Source organism: Asterias amurensis, chromosome 22 (assembly GCF_032118995.1).
Source record: "Asterias amurensis chromosome 22, ASM3211899v1".
NCBI classification, from domain to species: domain Eukaryota; kingdom Metazoa; phylum Echinodermata; class Asteroidea; order Forcipulatida; family Asteriidae; genus Asterias; species Asterias amurensis.
The window spans coordinates 1,350,506-1,369,204 of NC_092669.1; the positions used below are offsets into that span (position 1 = coordinate 1,350,506).

At 37.9% G+C, this 18,699-nt stretch overlaps 3 protein-coding genes and 2 non-coding genes across 9 annotated transcripts in view; 1 reads left to right on the top strand and 4 right to left on the bottom strand.

The window, feature by feature from the left end:
* Nucleotides 1–66: 66 nt before the first annotated feature.
* On the top strand, nt 67–6,224 carry LOC139953831 (uncharacterized). Its single transcript, XM_071953403.1, has 6 exons — nt 67–240; nt 910–1,033; nt 1,361–2,362; nt 2,796–2,958; nt 4,083–4,160; nt 4,549–6,224. Exons 1-6 carry the CDS (start codon nt 181–183, stop codon nt 4,640–4,642), a joined length of 1,521 nt encoding a protein of 506 aa, XP_071809504.1. The 5' UTR covers nt 67–180; the 3' UTR covers nt 4,643–6,224.
* Nucleotides 6,225–6,369: 145 nt separating this feature from the next.
* Nucleotides 6,370–11,753, bottom strand: LOC139953832 (uncharacterized). The gene is made up of 6 exons (XM_071953404.1): nt 11,558–11,753; nt 10,697–11,098; nt 10,306–10,467; nt 9,298–9,561; nt 9,025–9,099; nt 6,370–7,509 (listed from the first exon to the last, which is right to left on the bottom strand). Exons 2-6 carry the CDS (start codon nt 11,091–11,093, stop codon nt 7,325–7,327), a joined length of 1,083 nt encoding a protein of 360 aa, XP_071809505.1. The 5' UTR covers nt 11,094–11,098; nt 11,558–11,753; the 3' UTR covers nt 6,370–7,324.
* Trnad-guc (transfer RNA aspartic acid (anticodon GUC)) lies at nt 7,855–7,926 on the bottom strand. Its single transcript has one exon. It is a non-coding gene; the product is annotated as a tRNA-Asp (tRNA).
* On the bottom strand, nt 9,912–9,983 carry Trnad-guc (transfer RNA aspartic acid (anticodon GUC)). Its single transcript has one exon. It is a non-coding gene; the product is annotated as a tRNA-Asp (tRNA).
* Nucleotides 11,754–14,198: 2,445 nt separating the features above from the next.
* Nucleotides 14,199–18,699, bottom strand: part of LOC139953575 (cytoskeleton-associated protein 5-like) — a 48,612-nt gene continuing 44,111 nt past the window's right edge. For all 5 annotated transcript variants that reach the window (XM_071953035.1, XM_071953032.1, XM_071953034.1 and 2 more), the window contains one exon: nt 14,199–16,626. In XM_071953035.1, coding sequence (XP_071809136.1) covers nt 16,504–16,626 — 123 coding nt within the window. In that variant the 3' untranslated portion in view covers nt 14,199–16,503. The remainder of the gene's footprint in view (nt 16,627–18,699) is intronic.

An 18,699-nucleotide genomic window follows, 5' to 3' on the forward strand; every position in this document is an offset into this window, starting at 1 on the left:
CGAATAAATCCGGAAATTCCCGAACTTGAAGTGGGACACGGGGTCATCGAACTTTCCCGAACATCACTCGTCAGTTCCGGATGTTCGTTTGCGAAACATCAGGCAAAAATATGACTGTTTTCTGACGAAAACGATTGGGATGTTGTCCTTTTTTGGAGAAGGATTAACAGTTCAGCCATCATGGATTTTCAAAAGTTGCTCGATATTGCCGCCCAGAACAAGAAAAAGGCAGAAATTGAGGTAAATTATTGTTGTTTCATTTTCAATTGGCATGCAATGTCACAATGTGTATTTTCTGCTGATCCAACGAAAACGTCTCTCTTTTTCGCATGATGACGTAATCATACTGAAAAAATGCCAATTAAAAAATGCATGCTATTTTGAAATTGCCAACAATTTAAATTCAGGTTTTGTTTTTTATTGAAGTTGTTTATCCAACAATTGCCATTTTGTTTTCCTTCAACTAAAAAATATTTTTTGTTTGTTTACATTTCTTTGTTTATAAAAATGATATAGAACTTAGTTTTTAGAAGGGTTTGCGGTAACACCATTATAAAAATGGGAAAACAAATGTTTTTCAATAATATTAACAAATATTAAAATTAAATAATTCAAATCAAACATCTTTATTAAGCCCGGTTCATCATCGAATTGTCGAAATGCAAAGCTAATTTCGCAATATAGAGACCTTGTTGCGTAGTAAAGTATGTAGTGTTCTAGACTTTAGAGCAGTTTTATTCCCATTGAATGAATGTTTGTTTATTTCTAAATTTACATTTCTAAGTTTTCTTGGATGTAAACCAGTCCTACACATGTCACACACGAAGAAGAAATAAATTTGAGATCTTTGTATTTTATTATAGCAGAAGTAGAAGGTATTAAACAAAATTGTTTTCTGTCAAACCCCAGGTGATTGTTAACAAGCGGTATACAACGTCCCTTCCACCACCTAAAAAAGAGAAACGTTCAGGAGTAGATCTAGCAGCGATAAAAGCAAGACTAGAGAAAAAACAACATGACCAGAAACAAAAAGGTAGGTAAAACATGTTTTAAAAAGTCCTTGTTTACTGTCCGAGTCAAACCGCATACAGAATGTTTTACTTAGTTATCGGTAAATTTGTGATTGGAAATGTTGACAAAATTGCTGGTGGTCAGCAACCTATAGCTGTTTGAAGTAATCAATGAGGGTCATAACCCAAGTCATGAAGAAGACTTCATGCAGCATCTTGAACATCAAGAAGGTCTTGTCTAAAACAAAAAGTTTTGCACTGAGAACATCTTGAAGAAAGCCATCAAAAAAATACAAAGTTTCAATCTTATTTGATACACCCTTTTCTTTCTTGATCTTTTTGAAATACAGTGCTGGAAGAGGAGTCTAAGAAAAAGGAACTCCTGAAACTACGAGCAGAAACTAAAAGTAAGTCGAAGAAATCAACGGAGAGACCTCAGGAGCACAGACGAGATGTAACACCCAAAGAAAACTACAAGGACGGCAAACATGAAGTTAAACATCAATCCTTCATGAAGAAAATTCAGAAAGTTTCTGAGAGGGCTAGAGACGAGGATGACGTCAAAGTGGTTAGTAAGAGGGCTCCTGATTTGCCGAAAAAGCCTAAGAAGCCAGCTGCTTCTTCAAAGGGACCAATGAGCTATGATCAACTATTGGCTTTGGCAGCTAACCAACAGAAGGGGAAATCGGCGGAAGGAAAATCCAAAAAGACTACTGACTCGGCCTCCAAGTCCAAGCAAATAAAGAGTAAACCGAAAGTTAGTGAGATGGATCTTAAGAAAGCAGCTGCTGCTCGGAAACTTGGAGAAATGAGGAGGCAAGAGTTTCTCGCACAAAGAAGAGGAAGTGAGGAAAGTAGCCCTGCTGAAAAATCAAATGGTTCGTCGAAGAACGGAGCAACAAAATCATATAAAATTAATGGAAAGAAGGTCATGTCAGAACTGCAGAGAGCTACGCCAGGATTCAAAAAGCCAGACACGGTTACCTCAAGACCCGAGACAAGCAACGCGAAGACAAAACATTCCTCCGTGCCAAATGGTGGCATGAAACACAAAAGTGCCGGCAGCTCTTCAAAAAGCGTCCCAAATAATCATGAGAGACGAATGGAAAAGCAGACGCCGGAGAGAAAAAAACCACCCATGACTCTGACTCAGTCCACGGTTGATCAGTATTTAGATAAAGCGCCCTCCTCAGGTCACAGACCCCGTCAAGTTTCTGATCGGCGCCCTGAGCCGAAACGTCAGAGTAAAATGGAAAAGTACTATGATAGAGTGCCCTCTAGCAGCAGACCACAGCCAGGTTTGGACAGAAGGGCTCCCTCTATGGGCCAGCAGATGCAAAGGAAAAGACCAGGTGATATATGGTTGTTAATGGCAACTCTTTTTCCTTTTTTAAATCTGACCTTCACCATCAATCACTTCTTTCCAATCCAAACAGAGGGTTGATCATTGGACATTGGCTCATTCTGGTTTGGCCTTGATGCCCCTTGAAATGTTTCTTGTAGACTTTTATATCGTCCAAAGGATTTGCCCCTTGCATAATGAAATTCCATGGCTAGTATGTTACCAAAACAGTCCTGAACATGTACAACAAAGAAACCCAATGATGCTGTTTAAGTTTATCAAAATGTTGTAGCAAAGTTAAGAAACATTTTTCAAGGAGCTCCAATCAAGGCAATGACCAAAGGTTTTGAAGCAAAAAAACCTCCACAAATTATCTTGGACATCTCTCCTCACCCAACATTGCTCATGTCGTTTGTATTTCAACCTTATTTTGATTTCCTCAGTGTCAGCTGCTCCATCTTTCCAAGCCAAGCGAGGGCGTCTCCTTAGCGATGAAGACAGCGACTACGAAGAGGATGGTTTCATCGATGACACGCCCCTTGAAGAGGAAGGAGGGGAGGACGTATCCCACTACATCAAGGAGATATTTGGATACGACAAATCAAAGTAAGATTTGAAATTTTTCATAAGATGATCTTTTATATCTCAATACTCTGAAATTAAGACCCGGTGCTGCATACTCCTCAAGAGTTTGGATGGTTTTAAGACTTCATAAAGCTTGATAAATGGGGGAATAAAGTGGCCATCACATGCCTGTCGTGTCCATCATCTGCAAGCTATGCCCAATACACACAAATTGGTTCAAAAGATTATTACAAGACAACCAACACTTCTTAGAGCCACCACTCTTCACAGAAGAGATTACTCACATTGTGTCACCTTGTCAGAGTTATTTGTCATATGAATATGTGATTCCGTTATAGTACATAATGATTTGAGGCAATGCATGGTGAGACATCAATATAAATTTGGTTTGCGGTAACACCGTGAGTGTATCTACTTGCACAGGTAGAGTTTGTTCTATCTTGCTATAAATTCTTCTATCGCAGAGTAGATTTATCGGGGGACTTCTCAGTTCTGAAAAGAACTATCCTGCTTTTTAACTACTACCTGTGTGGAAGGTATAGAAAATCGGCTGGGACTACTACTTTAGCTTATAGGAATGTAATTAACTGTACTACCGCGGAGTGATTTATTTAATTGGTCTCAACGTTAAAGACCTGCTTGAACAAAAATGTCAAGTCGTGAACTTTGCTGAATTCCACTTAAAATGTTTTCGATGAATAAGGAAATCGAGTCATATGATTATAAATAGGTTTCAATTGTGTACAAAAACAATCATTTTGTATGCCCTTATCCAGAGCTTTTTTGCGAGATTTGCGAAAAGCCCCGTTACGTAATCAGTCTCAAAACGTCACAAGTAGATAAAGCCGCTTTGTTGCAGCGTGGATGTATAACAAAGCAAACTCCCACAAATGACGTCAGCGGCATTGTCCTTTGACACCCGCTCTCAACGGCAGAAGTGTTTTTAGTTTTTCAAAAAACTCTTAAGGTAGGGGCCTGATTTTTTAATCGATAATTACGAAAAGTTCAGAAGTGTACACATATCAAAATTACATTAAAATGGTGAACAAGTGCATTATAAACAAGTAAAAATACAATTTCTGTTGAAAACATTCCGCTCAGGTAGGTGTTTAAGTCCATTATTCAAGTTTTGTTAATCTCACCAGGTACGGGTATGAGAGTGACTATGCGCTGAAGAGTATGGAGACAAGTTACCGAGATATCCAGAAAGAAGAAAGAATGAGGTAAGTTTCAAGACCTACATCCTACAAAATTCAAGACTTTATTGTTTTACTTTTCATCAGGTATGTTCTTCTTGTTTTTATTGATCTTCAGTGATGCTCTTCTGGTATATTTATTTTTCGGTAACACCTTCGTGTATCTACTTGCTAGGTAGATTATGTTCTTTTGTGAACTTGCTTTATATCTACTACCATAGACTTCAAATCCATTTCCAATTCGGGAGACTTCTCTCATAGCACAGAGTAGATTTTTTTCGATTTCAGGAGAATTTTCTATTACCGCAGAGTAGATTTTCAGAATTTGGGAGACATCTTAGTTCTTAAAAGAACTGTCCTGCTTGTCGATCTTCAATTATGTTCTTTCGTTGTTCGTTCTTTCTCTCTTCCACAGCACTCGCATCGGAATGAGGGAAGATCTTGAAGACATCAGACGAGAGAGAGAAGAGAATAAACGTCTCGCTCAGAAGAAAAAGAAGAAGAGGTAACAGCAGTCGTTGAGTTGATGCTGCCATTCTGTCAACCATGTCTCACGATGACACATTGTCTTTGTGGCAACAAGTAAACATCGCAGTGACTATTTTATTTCCATTTGTTATTTATTTTATTTTGATGAACTGAGGTTGCTCTTGCCAAAAAGGGAAAGTACAATAATTTTGTAATTATTCAAAGTCATTGTAAAATTTATTTCTGCAAAAGTCCTTTTTCTTGGTTTTTAACATGGCAAAATTTCTGTGTGAATTTTATCACAGCATTTTTATTTTGTTGTTTTGGGAAACTTTTTATTTTGCCTTTTAGTATTGTAGATTTTGATCGTTTTTCTGCTATCGTTGCAACACATGCTAAAGCACTTCACACAGCAAAAATATGCACACATGGTTTCAAATCCAACAACAACAAAATTATTTATTTAAAATTTCGAAGTAAACCACAATCATCTATCTTTATTTTGATCAAATGCCATTTAACTTGTACTCTACTTGCTTGCATCAACATTAACTGTTTAATTTGTTGTTGTTTATTTAAATCTTTACAGAAAAGTGCAAAAAATTTATTATCACATAAACAAAGTGAAGAAATAATCTTGGATGATTTTTTCATGTCAGAAAAAATAAAATGCTATAAGAGACTAAATTTAGCAGGTTGATCAACTCATAAGAGACCATAACAGCCACATGCGGCTTGTATAAAAATATGCACATCAGCAGGGGTCGAAATTGCCACTTGCCCGCCAGCCCCGGACTACCAGATGTACAGCCAGGCTACTCATTTTTCCAGTTTGATAGCCAGGCGGGCAAAAATCAGTATCACAAACAGCAATGAGTTGTGCTGATGGTTTATTGTAAAGTTTGTGCCATGGTTCAAGACATAATGTGTTTTTCGAGCTACCAAAATCTCATCAGGGCTACTAAAAATGCTTGATTCATGAAAGTACACTTAATTTCGACCCCTGACATCAGCCACAAACGAAAACAAAAATTGGAACTATTTCAATTCAACCGAAAAGGTCATAGTAAAGGTCTTGTCTTGAATTGACTTTTTCCAATGTTTGTCATGGTATGCATTTGTAAAACAAAACAAAATACCTGTTTCGTACTATTTTCCCCAGAAAAACTAATGGAAAACAATAGTTAGTTGCCTGACATTTGAACCCTGCCCGAGACTTTCTCGAAAAGAAACAAAAATAGTAAAAGAAAATCACCCAATGTAAGGCAAAAACGTAATCTGTATTGTATTGACTTCTGTGCCTACTTCCATCTGACTTTAAAATTGTAATAACAAATGAGTTCTTATGAATTGATAAAGAATCATTAGTAAAAAAGATTTTGTGCAAGGGATTATGGCTCTTTTTGACGGACAGCATTGGCTCATGCTTCGCCAGTTCTTTTGAAAATGCGTTTTTTTCTGTTACAAGACTTTGAACAGATGGACAGAGCCTATGCCACTTTTCGGAAATGGCTCGTGTGTAAACATCAATATGAATTAAATTTCTATGTGCCATTACATTGTGTGAAACATGTGCAAGAAACAAAGTGCAAATGAGAATAAAGCCTATGTTTATATATTTAATTGCATTGTAGACTCAATTACTATATGTTTGTTATTCCTTGACCCTAACCCTATAGAGTAAAAATAACAAGGGTTTATCAGAACATGGTTTTTTGGGGGTAATAATAATAATAAAAAGATATTTATAAAGCACCAAATTGCCAAAAAGGCCTCAAAGCGCTAGATACAAAGGTAAAAAGCAATTTCCAAAATACAATATTACAATACAGAGGGTTTCCGAAGAAAACAATTTAAAAAGACAAATACAAAAAATGCTACAAGGCATTGGGTGGGGGTTGGGTGGCATGAGTTGGCTGAGGGGTATCTTCCCTCGCCTTTCGACCTCTAGGACCCGCCGAGTTAGTTTGAATCATGCTGGGGGCACTAGGAGGATTGGGTTTTTAGTCCCTATCAGGGCCCAATTTCATAGAGCTGCTAAGCACAAAAATTTGCTTAGCATGAAATTTCTTCCTTGATAAAACAGGATTACCAACCAAATTTCCGAATGACTTTCAGGATAAGCAAACAACAGCCGAATACCACTAAAAAGCAAAACGCAACAAACGGAAATTTGGTTGGTAATCCTGTTTTTATCAAAGAAGAAATTTCGTGCTGAGCAAATTTGTGTGCTTAGCAGCTCTATGAAATTGGGCCCTGACTACGTGGGTGTCCTCGCACATCTAGGCCTGAAACTTCCTTCCATGTCTCCTCTCCATTGGGTTCTTAGCTAGTACAGTGATTAAATTTGCTTTTATGAGAGTCCCTGGCTTCACAACCGCAATAAATGATTTGACAGAGCAGTCACCGTCTGCCGCACTCGTTATAAAAATAAAACATGGAGACATTTATAGACTCCCAAAATGGCGCAATCAACATTTTATGATAATGATGTCGGGGCCTAATTTCATAAAACCTTTAAAGCTTGAACATATGCTAAGCACAGAAAACTTGCTAACAGAAACTGGTTCTCAGCCAAAATTCCATAAAGTTTACATTGTTACAACTGGTGCCTCACTCATTTCTTTTGCTAAGCTAAGAAACTTGCTAAGCAGTATTTTCTGCTCAGCATATTTATGAACATGGGCCAAGGTAAACTGGGTCAAAGGAAATCTGCCATTGACCTAAGCTTCAAAGATAAGAAAACCAGAGAAAGTTGTGAATCTGTAATGGCTGCTGTACAGCTCTCGGCCATCGTACAATTGCAGATAAACTTGGTCACTATCCTCAAGATCTAAGATGACGCTGTTACTAGCACCATCTTCGGTATCTGTGATGCCATAGTCTATGACACCAACAGTGTGGTCACCTAGAAATACAAGAAAAAAATGCATTAGCCAAGATTTGCAAGATTTGAGTGTGTTTGAATGGTGTCAAAATTTCATTGTTTTTCACATCTTTATCAATATTTTGTATACATTTTTAATATTATTTATTTCTGGTACCAAGGATGCATCATTAGTGAACTTAGCTTGTACAGTATCAAATAAATAAAGAAAATAATGTTTAATTTTTAAAATGTCAGCAATTATAGGTTTTGCAAATACTTTAGACGGGGAAGATATTTTTAAACAAAATTTGACACATTTTTATTATTATTTCCATGTTATTTTGGTAAAACAAATGATAAAATATTGTGTAAAAAAATCCTATCCTCCCCGGCGGGGAATCGAACCCCGGTCTCCTGAGTGACAGTCAGAGATACTTACCACTATACTACCGAGGATTGGCGAGTAACTAAGGATTTCGTTATCCAATGAACAAAGTAGCGTGTATGTTACGCAATGTTAGTCTTTGTCCAAGGTGTTTGTATGATTTCCATGATTCAACACACAACATTTTAAGATGAATGTGATGTTTATCAGTGTTTTGGTGATAAAGATTGTGACATTTAACAATTCATGTTTGAGATAAGCCAAGCAATAAAATTGTGCTTGTTTGCATTTTTACAAACGGAAAACCAACCAGATACGGGTCTGGCATCACGACCACGCATCACATGGGGAAAATTTGTGCATGGCACTGTGACGACCAAAGTTCACGCATAAACAATGTCCTCTATGCAATACTATCCGGAGGACATTATTGCATAAGCCTGACCGCCTGACGGTTTTGCATAATGCAATTGTGTCCGCCCGGACACATTTGCATATGCAGTTGTGTCCGCCCCGTGCAAAACCGTCCTTGCAGTAAAGTCGACGGAACACGTTCGCCATTTTTTTACAAGCTAAGGAAAAGCGCATGTCATGAATGACATGGGAGAAAGCCCCGGACACGATTGCACATGCAAAAGTGTCCGGAGCGCGGACACCATTGCATCTGACACCGGCTGCCTCCATGGTTTAATTGAGGGGGCGAAAGAACAGGGTTTTTTCTTCCCATTCTCACTAAATAGTTGATCAAGGTTATAAGCATCACCTAATCATGAGTGACACACTGAATTTTTAAATAAATACGTAGACCGACCCGCCCCCCCCCCCCTCAATACGGCGACGAATTCTGTACAATTTCGTCTGATACAGCGCCCTCTTTTGAAGTTTCCAGTTCCCGCCCATGATATTAATACAAAGTCCTCCTACGAAACATCTGTTGATTTCACAAAAAGCTTAGATTGATCTTAAGCTGTGTATTCAACAATTAATTGCTAAGCGCAGGACGGTGTTATGTCACACTACAGATCACTATGGTAATAATTGGCTTTGTGGAAGTCGAGCACTGCCTGGACGTTTGGCGGGGTTGGTTCGGGGCGGGGCTTTGGTTATAGGGGTGGGTGTGACGGCGAAATTTCTAATTTTTACCTCCATGACAACTAAGACAGACTCACCGTTTTTAAGCAGCTGGACAAGAGGGAAATTTTGATTGGATGACTTGTAGATGTTGACGGAAAAGTAGTAAGTCCCTGGAAAGAAATTTTAATTACTTTGATTAAACATAAAGTCTAAGAAAAAATAGAGAAAAGTCACATCAAAATTTGGCAAAATAGTACTTTATGATTTTGTTGTTGATGTTGTTGATGTTTGTTGTTGTTGTTGTTTGTTGTTGTTGTTGTTGTTTTTTGCATTCTCAACATAACATCTCAAAGTTGAGCTTTTCTTACCAGGAACGTAACAGTGGAAAATCCCAGTCTCCTCATCAAAATGTCCGCCTTGATTGGTGAAGATCTTCTGGTAAGTTAATATGATTGGTCCGTTGGTTGCCAGGAGACTGGTTGTCCTGGCAGCGGAAAATGCTACTTTTCTCCGGGAGTTTCTCCCGTTGCTGTTAGGGTTCCTTGGAGGGTCGGTCTCGGGCGGGGGAGGGCAGGCTTTACACTCCCCGATTTCGCCCTTCACTCCAGGGAAACCTCGCCCTCCTTTTATACCTGTAATTAAAGAGTTTTGAAAGTACTAGTATTTTTCCAGTTATATTTATTCATAAAATAAAATTATTTATTCATTCATAAAATAATGGTTTGTTATACAAAATAATTATATGGAGTTTCGAAGTGATATTTTTATGAGTTATATTCATTCATTCATACATCGATGGTTTATTGGTTTAAAAAATTTACAAATCGCGACATCGGGCAAATTACAAGTAAATTTACAATAAAAGTATTTAAACAATAAGAAATATTAGAACAAGAACAATGGAAAACAACAATAATTTTGTTTATCTTCAATGCTAAAAAAAAGAAAGGAATACAATTATGTTGTAAAAAAAATACCTATCCTCCCCGGCGGGGAATCGAACCCCGGTCTCCTGAGTGACAGTCAGAGATACTTACCACTATACTACCGAGGATTGGCAGCAATAAAAGGATTTCTTTACGCAATCAGCAAAGCAGCATAGACCTAAAGTTCGCACTGCTAGCCTTTGTTCAAGGCGGATATAATTATTGTCCATCTAAAAAAAACAATTTTAAGATGGAAAAAAGTACGTAAAATAATTGTTCATCAGTGACTTAGTGACCAAGAGTGACACACATAGTAATGGGTTGAGTTGACCCATGGAAAAAACATCTCGTTTGCATTTTTACAAACAACACTGTAAAAAATAATAAATAGGGCTAGGGCCTATAATGAGATATACATTCAATCAATGTTCATCAAGTTTTGTGATTTACCATCAAAGCCATTTATCCCAGCTGGTCCCGATGCTCCGGGTGGGCCGGGTGTTCCGGCTATACCGTGTTTCCCTGGTAGACCCATCGACCCCGTATCACCCTTTAATCCTGTGTCACCTTTATCTCCTGTCGGTCCGGTAAAACCAGGACCGCCTGGAGGACCTGGGAGTTAAAGCAGAAAGACCGTTAATTATACAAACTTAATTAATAACTTATTTTGTGATGAATGTCCTTGCCGTGGTGCTATTTTGGTCTCTCTTATCCTTTCATTTTTGGGATTTTGTTCTCGGCTGGGGAGACGTGTTTTGTTAAAATGTATTTGTTGTTGTTGCTGTATTTGTATTGTTGTTGTTGTTGTTGATGTTGTTTAATTCAAAAACAGGTTATTTACCATTGATACCAGGAACTCCTTGCTCCCCCTGTTCACCTTTCGTCCCAGGTCTCCCAGCAGGACCAGGCTGCCCATTATTTCCATTATTCCCAGGATTACCCGGGAATCCAGACGGGCCTTGCGACCCCGGGAATCCTGGCGTACCGATCGGGCCCTGCGGACCGGGCATCCCGATGACGATGGGTGAAGCACATGGTAGCTTCTCCTGGGGGTAGCACGTCTGCTCAGGGGGTGGGTGCTCTGGTTGCTGCTGGGTCTCTTGCTCGGTGATTGGTTGAGTGGTGTTCTCTGTTAAGCCAGCTACGTCTGGTGGTTGGTCGACGCCGGCATGGCAGTAGCCAATTAGAAATGACATGCAAATTATCATGACAGGAGTTGAGAAAAGGGTGTACTTCATGATATCTGGTGACAGAAAGGAAGAATAGTTGAAATGAAAGAAGTGCCAGTGAAGTCCTTAAATAACGAAACATGCATTTAGTAGGCCTATTCGTATTCCCTTTAATAACATAAATGAAGGTTAATTGGGGGTTATACCTCCGGCCCCAAATCCCCGAAGGAAAAACAAAACAAATCGATTGAATAAATGGCAAATGACAATACGCTTAGCTACATAAATGGAAAGTATCGTGAAACAAAGACATAGATCATTAAATCTTTAAATTCTATAACCCTTTGTGCCAAATAACAATAAGTTACCAACAAACAGTTATACAGTGCCAACACGTTATAGTGAAGGTTGCTTCAAACCAAAATACCCCAACTCTTCTTGCAAAGAAACTTTCACGTAATTGTTTTGGACCTCTTTTATGAAACTAACGAAATTATGATTATGTTTAAACTTGCGTCTCGACAAATACTTACCACGCAAAGCAGTGCACGGCTTCTTGAAGAAAATACCACCTTTCCTGCCTATAATATCGAAATAAAACTACTTCTTGCGTATTTTTAACACGATGACTGGATTTCTCGAACGATGTCGACGGTAGCTACAACTCGATTAAGGTTTCCGCAAAAAGCAGTTTCACTTTTATCTTCTCGACACAGGCAACTTCTAACCCTGGTCCGACCGGATATGAAATAATATTTGGTTTGCTTGCACTTGCTTGTCGCCCCTTTTATAGGCTTCAATTATTTTTGAAATAACAATAGCAATTTATCAGGCCAAAATAAAATAAAATTGTTTGTCATCCAGAATGTTGAACAAGAAAACCAATCTGAAATGAAATTGTGCGCCTGCAACTTCCTTATAAAAGAGGGGAGATTTCCGGGTTGGTTTTGAGTTGATGGGGTGGGGGACCCTGGTCTCTAAAGGTATAACAAGAAGGGTAAGATATTTCGGAAGGGGTCCACAAGGGAGTGGAGTGGGCTGATTATTTTTGTGAAATACTATTTTCGGGGGCGGGGCGTATAGTGGGTGTTGGTGATATCCAACATTGGGGTAGTGACAAGTTTCTTGGAACCGGAATCAAGTGGAGGCGGTGTCATAGCAAGGTATAAAGACGGTCTTGAGGGAGATGGCACAGATGGGTTTATGGCGCGTATACCAAAGTCTGATTTAGTGTCATGCCCCAAACAACCCTTGCAGTATCATTGTCAATACTTTTCACTGTGCACTCACGTAGAAACTTTGAGACATAAACGACGGTCTCTCATTAAAAGTTTAAAGGTCTCAAAATATACCTTAAAACTTTACCAAGCGGGAATAGATAAGGACATTAAATATGAAAACAAAACAGCCATAGAATTATGAATGTATCGCACTAGAATTACAGAAAACATGATTTTATTTCTCTGAGGCCTCGGAGGAATTGTGTTTGAACAAGGTCCACCGGAAAGGGGAATTTATGCCAGTCAGTGATTTAAAACAAATTGAGTGTGGGTTGGTGGTCGTTATTGCTTGAAAATTACAAACCCGGGGGGGGGGGGGGGGGGGTTCTCATGTGACTCAGAGTTCACAGGAAACATTGTGACAATGAAAGATAAGGAATTAAACAAAGACATGTTCTCAACTTGTGTTGTATAGAAGTTTGGGCTTTTGCATGAGTAAAATAAATGTTTTTTCAAAGTGTAGGCCTAATGTCTTTCCATTTCCAGTGTGCCATGAAAGTGTTTAGTTTGACTGGAAATTTTTGGTAGGGCCCTACTCGGTATGGGCATGGAGGAACCCTCTTTTGTTTGATTAAGTTTTAGGAGAGTACCCCTCTTTTGTGAAGAAGTTTAGGAATTACACATTCCAAAGTTCAAAAGTGTAATTAAGTCTTTCCTGTGCGCCATGAATGTTTAGCTTCACTGGGAATATTTGGTGCTTGTGTTTTCATCATGGAAATGCTTGGAAACGCAGGAATAATGGGACATTTTTCGGGCGGTAGTTAGTGTGCATGTGGAAAATAGTGTGTAAGTGGGGGAGGGGGGTCCAACTCTGCCCCCATTTCTGGCATGGTATAACTTCTTTGACGGCTCCGTTGATATTGCTTTTCTCTACGTTTCTACGAGTGAACCCCAGTCTTCATCAGAAGATTAGTCCTATGTAATAATTTGTCAAGGTCAATCAAAAGAAGATAAACCAGATTGTTGCATAAGCAAATCATCTCTGCCCACGTCCTTTGTGAAAAGAAAAAACTATGTAATACTTTGTCAAGGTCAATAAAAAGAAGATAAACCAGATTGTTGCATAAGCAAATCAACTCTGCCCACGTCCTTTGTGAAAAGAAAAAACTATGTAATACTTTGTCAAGGTCAATCAAAAGAAGACTAAACCAGATTGTTGCATAAGCAAATCAACTATGCCCACGTCCTTTGTGAAAAGAAAAGAGACAACTGGGCAAGAAAAAAAGATCATGTTCCTATACTTTTGTAGACATAAATTAAAGGGGTAAAAAATCAGCTGAAAAGAGGAAGTCACGTGGCCAAGATCGGTATGTCAATGGTAGATGCATCCAAATGACCAAAGCTTAATTAACTATACAAACGAATTGGCTCAAATTAACCAAGGCAACCCAGACATGAAAGCACCGACACTTGGATAAAACACGATTTGAGAAGGTGCTTAAAGGCAGTGGACACTATTGGTATTTACTCAAATGATTATTAGCATAAAACCTTACTTGGTGACGAGTAATGGGGAGAGATTGATGGTACAAAACATTGTGAGAAACGGCTCCCTCTGAAGTGCCATAGTTTTCGAGAAAGAAGTAATTTTCCACGAATTTGATTTCGAGACCTCAAGTTAAGAACTTGAGGTCTCGAAATCAACCATCTAAACGCACCCAACTTCGTGTGACAAGGGTGTTTTTTCTTTCATTCTTATCTCGCAAGTTCGATGACTGATTGAGCTCAAATTTTTCACAGGTTTGTTATTTCATGCATAGGTTGAGATACACCAACTGTGAAGGCTAGTCTTTGACAATTACCAATAGTGTCCACTGTCTTAAACACGCTCCTTCACCTATGGAAAACACATGTGCAGACAGCAATAAAGACAATCACACACTTTATGTTGTTGGTCCTAGCAGCACTTTCGCATTTATTTGTTTTAGTTGTCATATTTTTACACCGATGTCACAAATCACAGCAAATAGTTTTCTTTCTTACATATATTTACAATTTATTTATTTATTTTGGTACAGAGGACAGTGCAGTAATTAAATACAGCGATTAATAATACTGTGGATATACAATTAATGTAAATTATGCATTAATTAAAGGTCAAAGATATGAATAAAGAAATGAATATGTATGTTTTGAGTGACCTTCAACTGACCTTTTGCTCCGACGCCAGAACTCCACTAAACCCTTTAAAGGCAGTGGACACTATTGGTAATTACTCAAATAATTGTCATAAAACCTTTCTTGGTAACGAGTAATGGGGAGAGGTTGATATAGTATAAAACATTGTGAGAAACGGCTCCCTCTGAAGTGATGTAGTTTTCGAAATAGAAGTTATTTTCCACGAATTTGATTTCGAGACCTCAGAATATAGATTTTGAGGTCCCGAAATCAAGCATCTGAAAGCACACAACAATTCGTGTGACAAGGGTGTTTTTTTCTTTCATAGTTATCTCGCAACTTCAACGACCAATTGAGCTCAAATTTTCACAGGTTTGTTATTTTGTGCATATGATGAGTTACAGTATACACACCAAGTGAGAAGACAATTACCAATAGTGTCCAGTGTCTTTATTGACTTTCTGTCATTGGTAAAATAATGAACAAAAAATTGCAGAACATATGCAGTTAACATGATTTAAAAATCACTGTTAATCCAATCCAATGGAAAACAAATTGGGGGAGGGGAGGGAAATCACACAACAAGCTTTCTCCTTAAACCCTGTTTATAGGAGTGAGCTTTAAGTGTTTTGTACATTTGTAAAAGTGACCTTTTTGATTTGAACAACTTTCTTCTTTTATTCTCTCATCCTATGTACTCTTCAAAACTTAAAGCTGTTGGTAATCAAACTGTGAACGGCAAACGCAAATAGAAAAATACAAAAGTCTCCTTTGTACAATCAGAAACAATATGAGATGGTGATGGTATTTAAGGAAAACGCCAGCAGTGCTTTCTATTTACAAAAAAGTGTCATCAATGAAAGGTAGGCACGAGGGGCGCCAGGGAGGGAGGTGGGGGGGGGGTGGGGGGCACGTGACAGCAGGATATCATCTTTGGGGGTCCAACAACCCTCCTACTGTTGGACCATTCAATGTCATCCACTGTGGTTTTAAACGATAGATGAATTACAATATGATACATGTTGTGAATGCATCTACACAGTATACAGTCAACCCTCCTACTGCCTGACCATTCAATATCACCCACTGTTGAATGAATAGACAATCTGTACCAGCCCTCAGTCATGTGATGAAATCAATGTACACAGTACACAGTCAACCCTCCTACTGTCAGACCATTCAATATGGTAATAGCAGCTACACAGTACAGTTTACGCATGTATACAGCAATTGAATGGTTTCAAAAGGGGTTATTTAACACACTGGAAAAATAGTGTCACAAAAGTAAGAGGGTTGAAAAAGTACAATTATTTTATGATTTTTTTCCGAAGAATATCTTCCCTTCAATCATATGCTGTTTTCCCCGCAAACAGCTTTCGTCAACTCCTTCATGTCCTTTATTTGCATAAACAAGACAGACACTGGAACAATCAAGGCCATGATTACCAGACAACCAATGAAATAGTATACACACGCTATGAATATTTATAGTAATGAATAAATTTACATAGACATTTGCATATGCAATAGCGACCATAACGATGACAAACAGTAGCAAGAAATTTTGAGCGAGGAAAGGATTGAAAGCCCATGAATCATTTATTTTATTATTTCTGATTTTTCCTCAAACACTCTTCGTACAATTGATGGAGTTTTATATAAAGGAAACCGACTTTGGCTGCTTAGCAGAAGAAAGAAAATCGCTTACCCAATTTGGTTGCTTAGCATAAATAAACAGAGAACCAGATGCAGTTAATATATAATACATGGCAGTTTGGCTGGTTAACGTTTACGCTAAGCAAAATGTTCTTAGCATTTTTTAAAGAGCTTATAGGATGAGTATTTAATGCCATCACTCAGTTTCTTAAAGCTAGTAAGCAGGAAAATTATAACTAAGCAAGTTTCTTTGCCGAGCAGAATTCAGCAGGGAACCAGCAACAAACAATGTATGTGACATTGCTATTAAGCTGGTAACATGTCTCTGCTGAACCAGATTTTGTACAATGCTTGGTATCACGGTGAACTTAGTGAAGGGTTTGTTGTTGTAGTTGCTACGGTAACTCGTCAGGTTTTTCCGTCTTTTATTTGTTGAGGGAGCTTTTGATGCGCTGTAATCTTTTCTTGAGATCCTCGACGTTGGTGTCGGGGACGGACGAGGGCTGAGAGGGCGTGGTCATCGATGAGGAGGAGGAGCCCAGAGAAATCTGATTGGAGAAAGTCATAAATTTAGTGAGAATTATTTTTTTTGAGAAACTTGGGCGTGATTTCTGGTTACCCTAGCATCCCCGAACAAATAAGCTGCCAAAATAGGTATACCTCAAATATAAGGTTTGATATCTTAGTTGGTGGAGTGCCAGCCATTTCTAAAGAGCCAAGGTTCAAATCCTGCTCTTGTAAATTTGTCTTTGTACATCGCAATTTATATATTTACAAAGTGGTTTACCATTTTCTTTGTGTGCAATTCTTAATTATAACAGTAAGTAGGCCTATGTATGGTCTTCTGTATAGTATTTTCTGTTGTTTGTCTGTCAATAGGTTACAGCACAAAAGCCTCTGCTTCACCCTAACCTAATTGTTGTCCTACCTAAAGCTTCCTAATAATGTATATACAACTATCTTAATCATTGTGAACTTTCATATCCTAAGATACACGTACTATGTAATACTGTAAACTACTCATAATTTGAATACAATTAACAAACTTTGTAAAATGTGTAAAAGTGCATGTAGGGCAGCAATGAAATAAATGTGTGCAAATACATGTATTATATACGCCTTTATCACATCTAAGGGAATTTCAATGCACTTATTATTTATTTCTACAAAGTATGTGAAGCTAGCTATTATTGAAATATAAGATCTATTTATTTACAAAGCAGCATGCAATGGTTAGAAGGTGTAGTGGCGCAATATGCAGCCAATCAAACAAGGAAACACTGGGCAAACCCGTTCTCTTATTGGGTTCTTATATATTACACAACAAACAAAACTTCTATCCCATCCGATGGACGAAAAAAAACCAGATTTGGTTTAAGACACAAATATCAAGATGGGACCCATGCTCTGCTGATAAGAAATACCAGAGCATGACCACTCGACCACAACAAATCATTCAGTAGTCATAAATTTTATAAAACGTATTTACAAAACAATCATGCAATTTCATGCCTGTGCACAGAGATTATTATAGCTATGATTATTATTATTCACTCAAAACAAGGCAAAATGTACAATATAACTAAAAAAAATGTACATAATAATTAAAATCATAAAAAGAGCATTTTCAGAAAATATGAAATGGACAAAAACACACAGAATCTAACATCATTATGTTGAGGAATACATTATATAACCAGGGAAAGACACAAAATAAGAAGAGACTCTGACAACAACCCCTCCCCCTTCCCCCTCCCCCCCCCCCCCAAAAAAAAAACCCAACAAAACCTCCATGCTTTAGAGTGTGACACAGAGTACTTTCTGGAAAGAAATGAGGGTACCGGGAAGGGGTGGGTAGAAGAAAAACAATTACTCAACCAACATCAAAGAAATACAAATTTTCATTTAAAAAAGGCAGATGAAAAGGCAATGATCAGGGGCAAGAAAGCAAGCAGAGGCAAAAGGAACAGAAAGACCTCAATAAGTACATTATCAGGTCCTTCAGATATTAAAACAGAACACACAATCTTTAAAGACAGTAAACATAATCAAATTTTGAAACATTATACAACTAACATGACTAATTCAATTCAATTCAATTCAAGTCAAATTAGCGATAACAAAACACAAAATTAAAAGAGAAAGGAGGAACGGGACAAAATACAAAGTATTCTTCTAAAGCAAAGCAAAAACATTTAAATTGTTAGCCGTTTCAGAGCTGCCAACATTTGTATTTTGATGCAATCATTTGTATATTATATCTTGAGATTTTGTACAATATTCTGTGAGATATTTAGAATTACATTTAACAGAATAAGGAAGAAAGGTTTCCACGATCAGAGAGATTTTTAATTGTAAACCTTTAATAACTAATGCAAAGCAAAAACATTTAAATTGTTAGCATTTTCAGAGCTGCCAACATTTGTATCTTGCAATCATTTGTATCTTGAGATTGTGTACAACATTCAGGGAGATAGTAGAGATGTCAAATTTTGTTTCATTCAAGGGACTGGGTACTTTTTGTAGGACAAAAAACACAATGTCCACAGATTTACATTTAAACTTACACAGTTTGAAGATAATGATTGTGGAAAGCTTCCCTGAAAATATTACTTGGGAGG

Coding starts and splice junctions, on each gene's coding strand:
- LOC139953831 (XM_071953403.1), top strand. CDS start 181: ATGGATTTTCAAAAGTTGCTCGATATTGCCGCCCAGAACAAGAAAAAG. Junction 241..909: donor AGAAAAAGGCAGAAATTGAG/GTAAATTATTGT, acceptor GTCAAACCCCAG/GTGATTGTTAACAAGCGGTA. Junction 1,034..1,360: donor ACATGACCAGAAACAAAAAG/GTAGGTAAAACA, acceptor TTTGAAATACAG/TGCTGGAAGAGGAGTCTAAG.
- LOC139953832 (XM_071953404.1), bottom strand. CDS start 11,093: ATGAAGTACACCCTTTTCTCAACTCCTGTCATGATAATTTGCATGTCA. Junction 9,562..10,305: donor TGGGATAAATGGCTTTGATG/GTAAATCACAAA, acceptor CTTTAATTACAG/GTATAAAAGGAGGGCGAGGT. Junction 9,100..9,297: donor TTTCCACTGTTACGTTCCTG/GTAAGAAAAGCT, acceptor ATTTCTTTCCAG/GGACTTACTACTTTTCCGTC.